The sequence below is a fragment of the Protobothrops mucrosquamatus genome, unplaced genomic scaffold (genome assembly GCF_001527695.2).
Source record: "Protobothrops mucrosquamatus isolate PMUCROS unplaced genomic scaffold, P.Mucros_1.0 scaffold61, whole genome shotgun sequence".
Taxonomy (NCBI): Eukaryota; Metazoa; Chordata; class Lepidosauria; order Squamata; family Viperidae; genus Protobothrops; species Protobothrops mucrosquamatus.
This window is the reverse complement of record NW_015386440.1, coordinates 875,808-886,558: the sequence shown is the minus strand read 5'-3', so window position 1 is coordinate 886,558 and position 10,751 is coordinate 875,808. Positions and strand designations below refer to the sequence as shown.

Below are 10,751 nucleotides of genomic sequence, written 5' to 3'. Positions count from 1 at the left end.
ACTTCCAGGCCCAAAACGGAATTCTGTTCTTGGGAGAAGAAAGGCGGTATGTGATCTCAAGATACCAACTAGGGTTCTATGAAAAGAATGATTTACAAATCCAGAAGCTCTTCATGGAAAAGATATTTTTAAACTAATAGGAAAATTGGAGAGTGGTTTCTTTGGCTGAAATAGGCAGGTGAAAATATTTTGCTGCAGGATGTATGCTTACAATTGACCCATCTATTTAGTAATGTTAGTTGCAGGGGGATTACAAATAAGAAACACACAACATACAGACAAAAATACACAAAGAATCTACAGATTAACCAAAACAGAATAAAGTTAAATTAACCAAACCAAACTAACCAAACCAAGATGGTGTTTTGAGCAGCTTCCAGAAGGCAGTGTTGGAGCCAACTAGATGTCGACTAGGATGCTATTCCAAAGAACAGGTGCCACTCAAAGTTAAAACCTATTTTTTTAGACAATTAAATTGTAAAGGTATATTTATTTTATTTACTAGCAATATCCATGCATAATTTAGCAGGTTTATTGAATCATAAATGATCCCATTCTATTTTCAGGCATGACAATAATTTCTATAAAAGATAAAGTTGTATGTAGATTTCTACTGGCAATATTTTTCCTTCCCAATTGAGGAATTGTATATTTTCACAATAAAAATTCATTTTAAGGATTTTAATCTTTGCATGGGCATGTTGGAATGTAAGATCAGCATTGACTTCACTAAAGTTCCACAGGTTTGTTTCTGTAACTGTACTAACTGTGCATGTACTTTCTCACATGGCAAATGAGCATGCATTATTTACCAAATATACCAAAAGGATTGGTGATGAAAATGCACTGAAATTGCTGTTGCATGCATTTCCTAAAAAGGGCTTCAAATGATGTTTTCATAAAAGTCTTTAAGTTTTCGGTTAATTTTTTTCTCCTCGTTTCAAAAGGTTTTAGTCTATAACACTTATAAAATCTCTTGCATTTAGCACTAAAAATGGTTCTCCTTTATTCCTATCCTTTTCCTTTCTGCAGAGAGCCCTAAGTACTATGTTTGTAATACTGTGAATGTAAGTTGCCATAGCAATAGTTATGACATCACAAACAGAACATCACTTCATTGCAAGATTCACTAGAAGAGCGTGGTCTGGAGAAGGAAGAAGTCCTTTTTTAAAAAAAAAATAATTCAATCATGAGCAAATGTAGCAAAAAACAGCATGCCAGAATTAATATAAGGTAGCCATTATATTTTTAGCTATCACTAGAAGATGCTTCTGCATAGCAGGCTTGTGTCCTGTATTACAGTAATAGTTTTGATAAAGGGAATGCAGCATAGCACTGGTTACCAATCTCATTTAGAGAAGTGTGTGTGAATGTCAGTATATGTGTTAACTCAAGTTCATTATTTTATATTGGGCTTAGTTTCAGCAATACATTAGATTTGGACTTACGCAGTAATTTTTAATCTTTTACTTGGGAGTTGGGATCTTTTTCTGGGAGATGCTGAATAAATTACAACAGCATGAATGTGTATATTCAGTATACATTTATCTAGTTCTACAAGTACCAAGAAGAGATCAACTCTACCATTCTAATGGAATGCATCTCAATATATAGGCCTTGCACACAAAAAACCCCCATGTTTATTTCTTAAGTAGAATTGTAAGAGCGAAATGGCTTCCATAATATATCAAGCATTTTTTCATATATAAAATTGAGCATCACATATTGTATTAAGTAATTTGTAATTACTTAATTTGTATTAAGCAAGCAAATGAAACTTTTTTATAGATTGAAAATAGGGAGTGCTTGAGATTTTGAGAAATAGTGATGAAGATTGACACATGAATTTAAGCAACAGTAAAACTATGGACAATCTTATGTCTTAAGTTGTCAATTCCTACAACTCCACAGCCAATTTAGTAATTGACTATGCTGACTGGGAATTATGGGAGTCAAAAGACCAGCACATCTGGAGTTTGGCAGCGTTAGATGCTACATTTGACTTGTAACATGTGGAGGTAAGCTTCAACCATATTAAAAAAAACAACAGGGTGGGGTGAAATACTATGAACAGTTGTTAACAAAGACGTAGCCCAAATGAAATTCTGATATGTGAGAGTTACTAGAATGAAGACCACCATGAGAAACAAAGAGGAATGATTTACATACAACTTCAAACAACATTGCAAAAGCTCAAGTGAATACCTATCACTTGAGTGGTTTGTGCATATATACTATTCCCAGAATCACAACAAGTTACAACAATTTTTTGTGGATGAAATGTTATCTGTCTTTGGCTGAAAGTACTATATTAGGTAACCAAATATTCTTTAGTTGGTGGTTAACTAGCATTCTGCAGTGATTGTTGCCACAGACCTTAGCTATTTTCTATAATTTGAAAGTTGAATTTTTCTATAAATTTAGGAAATGTAAAACTAAAAAATATAACCACCTTTGAATGTAATATAAAATATAACTACCTTTGAATGTAATATAAAACACACCAGGAGTATAAGTCAAGCATAGAATGTAAATAAAAACAAGAATATAAAATGTATATGGTCACACAACAGCCAAAACCTTGTTCATGATTCTACCTGATTCCAAGAAATAACAATACTTTCATTTTTGGGTCTACATCTCTTTAAGTTTAAAAATACGTTATAGTGATAAGTTACTTTATGTCATTCTCAGCCAAGCCCTCTATATTAACTGATGCTCCATCTATAAATTTCTTTCAGAAATAAATGTTTGCTGCCAAAGTTTGCTTTGGCTTCTAAATAACAAACCATTAATACAATCAATACAATAAAAAGCAAAAATAGGATCTCAGGCAGCAATATTCTAAATGCAACTAATTCATATCTACAATATTTAAGACCAATTTTGTAATTATATCAACTTTTTTGTCTAAATGTGCAGAATAACATCTGCAAGAAATTTTTAATACTTGGCAAAAGAGGGGAATTAATTGCTTAGCAAAAAATAAACCAATTATTGTATAAACTAGAATGAAGCTTCAATGAACAACAATAAAAATGTGATGAAATTGTGCTGCATCTCTAAGAATATATCTCTGCCTCAATTATAAGATTGTACCTGGAAAATGTTTCTTCTGGGGAAGAAAAATAAGGTCTCAGTTTCTGCAAAGTTTAAGTTACCTTTCTTTAATCTCCAGATGTGATAGATGCAACTCCCATATTTCTCTGTCCAAATGCTTGATCGAGACTCCCATAATCCACAGCTGTCATGATCAATGCTTATTGAAACTATGGTTGTTATAGTTCAACTTAATATGTTGAAGCAAGTTAGCTAGAATACACTGGACACATCCATGGAAATAGTTGACTCTTGTATTCATGCACATTTATAAGTTACAATGTTATAGTGCTATATTTTATGTAACAGTAAAGTAAATTGAAGTAAGTAAATAAGCAAAAATAAAAGGGTTATTAAATATTTCATATCTTTTTCTCTCTCTGTCTTGCTTTTAGACAAATGACCATGGAAACAGTTGAACCACAAGATGGCAGTGCAACAGACTCTATTACAGAAAGTGATTCTGTTAATATGCAACCTCCAATCGGCCAAAATCAGATCTCCACTATAGCTCAAGTAATATGAAATGTTCTGTTTATTTTTTAATACTATTATGCATTGATAACATGAAAAATAATATGAAATTATTGCTATACTGGTGTTGAAAAAAACCCTCTCTGGACTAATTCTAGGTTTTGAGTTATACTTTGATAAGTCAATTTTGCTCAAATGGATATTTACTGAATCCAATAGTACTATTCATTTTTATAAGCAGAAATTCTTATCAACATAAAGAATCTTATAAAGTCTTAAACAGCCCGGGGCTAAGACTGGTCTGCCTAACATTTACATGGGAAAGGAGCATAGTGATAAATTAAAAATCTTCCTAAGCTACAAAGGAATGCTTGGTACACAAATCAACCTCTTGGTGGCTAGCAAAGGGGTAGCAGTGAAGGAGCTGGCAGCGATGTTGAGACCCTGAGGTGTAAAGACACGCTTGGTAACATGTTTTCCAGGACAAGAGGAAGTGGATTGACTAGAAAATGTCAGTGGGCCCCCCCACTACATGTTGAACTGCATGTTGTGCAGGCAGTTTGAACTGCATGTTGTTGAACTGCATGTTGTACAGGCATGGGCTAGTTTTCTTCCTTACACAATTAGGCATGAGGTCACTCTTGGAGGCTCTTTGTAGCAAAGCAGCTGCCTACGAAGGCAGGAGTCTTCTTGGTCATGACACCCTGCTTATAGAAAACCATCCTTATGGGGATAAATTTTCTTCTCCCAATTCAGCTCATGCCGTTCTTTATCCATATCATGTTTAAAGACCAGCTCCTGCATACATGCTTCTTTGTTAAAACTTTTCATTTTTACCAGCAATCAAGTGTCAATGAACATGTAGCTGGGCACAGTTTCTAAAGCAGCAGTGTTTTGGATTTTTAAACAGATCAGAAAATAATTTGTAATCAGTGTCCATTGGACACAGTTTTTATTTTAGTTTCAGCCGCCTCAAAATACATGTTTTAAATCAGAATGAAAAAGGAGGAAGATAAAAGTATATGTCTTAGAGATGAGTTCTAAACTTTTAAACATGATGGTATATTAAATTACAATAAAGGGGCATTCTTATGTGCTGCTGTCAAGTATATCTGGCTGATATTAAAAGTGAAATAGGGGCTACTGACATATTGAACTGTCAACTGTTTCATATGCTTTATGTCAGATGTCCTTGCCACACCCCTGGCTCCAACAAGAAACAAGCTGTTGAGTTGGTTTAATCACGGAACTTTCTGGCATGCGTTTAGTCACAGAAACAGCAAATGAAGTTAGCGCTGGGAGCAATCACCTCCCAATGCTCTACATATGTGTCTCCCAACTGGCCCTACCCCCCCACCCACCTAACCAGCATCGGGCGTGTGCGTTGATAAGAGCAGCTAAGCAAGGACACGCTGCAAGCTTCCGGCTCCCTGTTGCTTCCCTGCGCCAATCAGCTATTCGGCAGGACGGCCACGTAGCCAACTGCCATGTAGCCATGTTCCACCGGGTTCCCCTTCAACGGTCCAGGTAATGGGAGGGAAGGGCCGTCACTGCCATTTTTGTTGCTGGCCTCCTCCGCTGCATCCAGATGCCCCCAGCCACTGTCCCCTGCCCCCTCCCATTAGTGTTGAGCCCACAGAGACTTGACAGACGGCCCCTTCTACCAGGGCTCATCTGGAAGGCAAGGAAAAACGTGATTAATCATGAGCTGTGGCGGATGACCTCCTGGCTTACGGGGATATCGTCGGTGGAAGAGCCGCAACAACCGGGGGGGGGGTTATGTCTGCTTCCCCCACTGAGGATGCATCCATAACAGGGTACCCCTTCCACCGTACCAGGTACTGCAAACAACCCCGATGGATTTGGGAATCTAACACCTCTTGGATCTCATAGTGGTCCCCTGCGACAGGACCCGGTATCCGTTTCATGGACTTAAAGGAGGACCCTTCCACCGGCTTCAGTAAGCTGCAGTGGAATATCGGGTGCACCTTCCCCAAAAGACAGGGTAGTTGTAGCCGCACAGCGACTGGGTTAGTGACCTACACAATCCGGAATGGACCTATGAACTTTGGCCCTAGCTTCTTGCAGGGTATTTTCAGGCACAGATACTTGGTTGACAGGTACACCACATCCCCCACCCGAAAGGGCTTTTGAGGCGCCCGTTTCTTATTGGCCTGAGACTTTGAGGCCGCTGCTTTTTGTAATGCTCTTTTTGCGATCCCGCAGACCCCCTGTATGCGATCTATCCAGTCTTGGGCTTGGCAGGGGAGGAGTCCCCCTGCAGGCACTTGGGAATTGGGATAAACTCCACTCCATGAACCACCCGGAAAGGGGGGAATCTGGTGCTGCTGTGGACTGTGTTGTTATAAGCCACTTCGGCAAACAGTAACAGGTCAACCCAGTCCGTCTGTTGTAGGAGACGTAGCACCACAGGTATCATTTCACCATTGTATTGGCCAGTTCGGCCGCCCTGTTGGTACTGGAATGGACCCTCCCGTTAGTGTCGAGCTCACAGAGGCTTAACACTTTGATAATATTTGGATATAATTATTGTCAGGCATCTCTAAAGTATTGCTAAGACAATCATAATAAATTATTAATATTAATAAATATTAAAATAGAATAGGAAATCCCTATTTCAAAGTGAGATTAAACTGAGAAGCTTGTGGCTGTCTTTTGGCAAGTTGTTAGTTCTCAGCCTTCTGTTCATTAAAATTGGCATATGATCTTGCAATGTTTCAGTGCAGAAGAATAACACTCCAGTTAATTTATAAAAAGATATGATATAGCTGTGTTACAAAAACAGTTATATCTTGACAAAATTCTACCCCATCACATCTTATGTGAGACTGCATTTTCTTTTGATTGAAGGGAAGAGGTTCTTTTTAATTATCATAACATCTCTGATAATGCTTAATGAATAATGCTATAGTAGGAAAGCAGACGTACCACACAAATAATATTTCACCTGCTTTTTGATTCCATAATTGCCAGTATAGCCAAAATATATTTTTGTATTATAAAACAAACTGTTCTGTGTTAAAGGTGGAAACCTAACTGAATAAGGATTACTTTGTCAGATAACGAATATTGAGAGCTAGCTACTTAAGTTGTTTTCATGGTATGCTTTATTCACCTCAATAGGTTTCTGTAGCGGGATCAACAACTGGAAGAGGATCTCCCTCTGTAACTGTAGTGCAGTTCCCTTCTGGTCAAACTGTCCACGTACAGGGAGTGATTCAAGCCACTCAACCATCAGTTATTCAGTCACCACAACTGCAATCTGTTCAGGTTAGTTGTGTCTCCTTTGTTAACTTTTCCTTGGTTTCATGGATTATTTTTGTGCCAAGACAAGAGCGAACAGAAGAGTTTGTATTTAATGCCCAGGTTTAGTGTTCTTATTTCTTTAGTTGCCAACATAGTATTAGTGGGTACACATTTTTGTAAAAAAATTAATTGCTGAGCTTTCGTTAACAACCTGTTAACATCATCAGAGCAAAGGGCTAAATGACAAAGGGAGCATATGCATAAATTTACATAATAGTTAAAAACGGTTACAGTGTGGCATGTGCACATAGCGTGCTTAAGAAGCTTGTTCACAAAATCACATTGATAACAGCAAGTATACAGCAGTCAGTCTCCCGACAAGATTCAAAAGTCGGGCCTATCAGCTGTTCTGCGCGAGTTCTCAGGGCTCTGCGTGAAGTCTTGTGCCGGCTGGATTCCTTCCGTGAAATGCAGCTTGGATGTTCATCTCGCCCTCTCGCGTGCAGGTGCTGTGGGACCGGATCTGCAGGGAGAGAAAGCAGATGCCCTCATGGGGCATGTAAGTGGTTTGCCTGCCCTCGCTCCCCCTTTTTTTGGATGCTGTGAAATCGTCACTGTTATAGGAGTCAGTTTTTTGGATTGTGTAGTTTCTTTAGCGCAAGGTTGCTGTGTGTGCATGTCTTGTTGGGTATAATCGTTCGGAATGTTTGTGTGTTGTTTGTTGTGTTTGTCAGTTGTGGGTGATTTTGTGGGATTTTGGAATTGGGCTGTAACAGCTTATTCCATTGAAAGTGATAAGTCATGTTTTATTGCAGGGGTCAGTTTTGGTCTTGGTCTTAATATTCTGTTGTTATTCAGGTGTTGTGTGTGTATGTTTTGTTGTGTGTGAGTGTCTTGTGATGTGGGATTTGTGTTTTGGATGTTTGTCGTGGATGTTGTGGTCAGAGGTGTTTCTGCGTGTGAGAATATCATAAGGTGGTGTGTTGGTTGTGTGAGTTGTCATGGTTGTGTTAGAGTTGTGTTCTTTATGTTTGATGAAAGGATGTCTGTTGTGTTGGTTTGGGGTTTGGTATGTGGGTGGGGTGGTGTTTTTGTGTTGTTGGTTGAATTGAAGTGTTTAGGTACTTTGTGGTGTTGTAAATGTCTTTTTAGGGTTTGGTAAGGTGGTAGTAGGTCGATGTGTCTGTTAATAGAATGACAGTCAGAAAACCAAACTTCTTTTAAAAGATGGCCTGCTTTGGTGGAATCTTGAGCGATGACTTTTTCTCCTTTAAAGTTGAAAGTGTGGCCATGTTCAGCTATATGGGTCCAGACTTGGGAGCGTTCTTGTCTTCTTACTGCTAGAATATGCTCGTGTATTCTAGTTTTAAGTCTTTTTGATGTTTCTCCAATGTAGTTACATTGGCATGTGTTGCAGTTGATTTTGTATATGATGGAGGACAAATCACTGGTTGGTAATTGTTCTTTGGGTCGCATCAGCTTGGAACGTAATGTTTGGTTAGGTTTGTGTGCGATGTTGATGTTGTATGGGGCAAGAATCCTGGCAGTTGCTTCTGAGACTCCATTGATATACGGGATTGTTGCCCAAGTTGTAGTAGTTGGAGAATTGTGGATTGAGTGTGGTGTCCTATCTTTGCAGCAACGTCTGATGAAACTTGGTGGGTAATCATTTTGTTTGCATATGCGGAGGAGATATGCTTTCTCTTTAGATTTTGCTGTTTCTGTGCTGCAGTGGGTCTTGGTTCTTTTGAATAATGTTCTTATACAACTGACTTTATGTGATATGGGATGATTGCTTTGGTAGTGAAGAATTCTATCGGTGTGAGTGGTTTTACGATAGACAGTGGTTGATAGGTTGCCATCTGGGAGGCGATGGACCAACACATCCAGGAAGGGTAAGGTGTTGTTATTCTCTTCTTCTGCTGTAAATTGAATGTCTGGATGGACCGAATTTAGTTTCTGTAAAAATTTGGTGGTGTCACATCGCTTAATGACCGCAAAGGTGTCATCAATGTACCTAACCCAAAAGGTGGGTTGGTAATCAGTCATCACCACACGTTCCAGATCTTGTAATACCGCTCCAGCAATAATGCTTGAGATGGGTGACCCCATGGGTGTGCCTTTTACTTGCTCATATATAGTGTCTTTGTAAGTAAAATAGGTTTGAAGGCAGAAACCCAGTAATTGTATGTAGTCCTCTGTGTTAGGAGAATTGGGGTGTTGTGTTTCTCCTTTCTGTAAAAGGTTTCTAAAAACAGAGGTGGCTAGATTTTGGGGAATAGATGTATATAATAGATATATATATATATATAATATGTTTTGAATTTAGAATAGAGTTATTCAAAACATTTTGCATGCCTCCTAATTGATAACATGTTTCAAGTTCCTTTTTAAAAAATATACTAATGCAAATCAGAAGAGAGTGTTAGTTGCTTTTTTCCTAATTTCCTACATAGACAGATTTTATTAATATTTTAAGTTAATCCATATCTAATTGAACAAACTACAGGAAACAATGTGTTCATATAGATATTGATGAGATTGTCAAAAAGTATGCAGTTTTGCTTTTTTTTATAAAACATGTTTCAATTCTTCTGGTTCTGGACAGATGTTCAGTATCTGAAGGACAGTTGGTAAATACTGTAGTAAGTACTTTTGATGTCAACATTTTATCCCTTGCTCATTTGTCTACCAGTAGTCTTGACTTACGACACCAAATCTCACATGCATTCTTCAGTGTAGTCAGGGATTGCTACTATTGCTAATATTAAATCACAGTTAAATTATGAATTCCAGAGACTAGGATATAAATAGAACTTATATGTGATGAGAATTGCAAAAATGAGAGGGAAATATTTGGAGGACAGAGAGATGAATAGGGATTTATAGAGAGAAGAGAATGATAAGAAAAAACAATGTCTTAACTAAAATTGTTCTTGTTTTATACAGGTAGTCCTTGACTTAAAAATGGTTGCCTCCCCAAAAGCTACTTAGGATTTGGTTTTGAAATCCCTTGGAGTCCCCACAAGCCTTGGGCCTACTTCCCACATGCTCTTTCCCATCCCTGCCACAAATCACTCATCTTTTACCGTAGATCTCCTTTTGGAAGTTCTGGAGTTCAGGTTGGGGAAGCAGCAGTTCTATCGCTCCGTGTCTGTAGGCAGCATGCCCTTGTCCTCCAGAGTAACTACCATTTTCAGAGAGGCCACAGTGAATTGTGGCTACTCCAAAATAGTGCTCCCTTCTGGAACAGAGGAACATGGCCTAGGGATGGAGAAATTTGCTTTTCTGAGTGCTTGCAAGCCTGCCGCTCACTTTTACTTCCCCCAAGCCTACTGCTTGCAAATCTACTCAGCTGCATGGGAGAAGGGTGATCATTAGGTGAGGATATTGCATGGGCCCTTCCTTTAATGGCTATCAAAAACTTTTGGCCATAATTCCATTACAATCACTGGTCAAGGACTACCTGTAATTTGTTATCCTGTGTGCTCTTTTAATTTCTCCTCTTTAAAAAAATCTCTAGCAATTACCATTGGATTCTGGAATTAATGTAATTTTGAATTTGTAGCTTCTTTTGTAATCCTCTTTCATGCCTACCCATTAATAACCCTGCTGTTTTGGTTAGATGCTTACAGTCAGGTTTTGACATAGTAAGTCAAAATGTGGAATAATAATAATAATAATAATAATAATAATAATAATAATAATAATAATTAATAATAATAATAATAATAATAATAATAATAATAATAATAATAATAATAATAATAATAATAATAGTAAAGTTGGAAGGGACCTTGAAGGTCATCTAGTCCAACCCCCTGCTCAGGCAGGAAACCCTATACCATTTCGGACAAATGGCTGTCCAGTCTCTTCTTAAAAACTTCCAGTGTTGGAGCATTCACCGCTTC

At 38.0% G+C, this 10,751-nt stretch overlaps 1 protein-coding gene across 1 annotated transcript in view; it reads left to right on the top strand.

Moving 5' to 3' along the window:
• The first annotated feature begins 2,007 nt into the window (after positions 1 to 2,007).
• Positions 2,008 to 10,751, top strand: part of CREM (cAMP responsive element modulator) — a 27,580-nt gene continuing 18,836 nt past the window's right edge. The window contains exons 1-3 of the mRNA XM_015812015.2: positions 2,008 to 2,018; positions 3,495 to 3,615; positions 6,718 to 6,864. Coding sequence (XP_015667501.2) covers positions 2,011 to 2,018; positions 3,495 to 3,615; positions 6,718 to 6,864 — 276 coding nt within the window. The 5' untranslated portion in view covers positions 2,008 to 2,010. The remainder of the gene's footprint in view (positions 2,019 to 3,494; positions 3,616 to 6,717; positions 6,865 to 10,751) is intronic.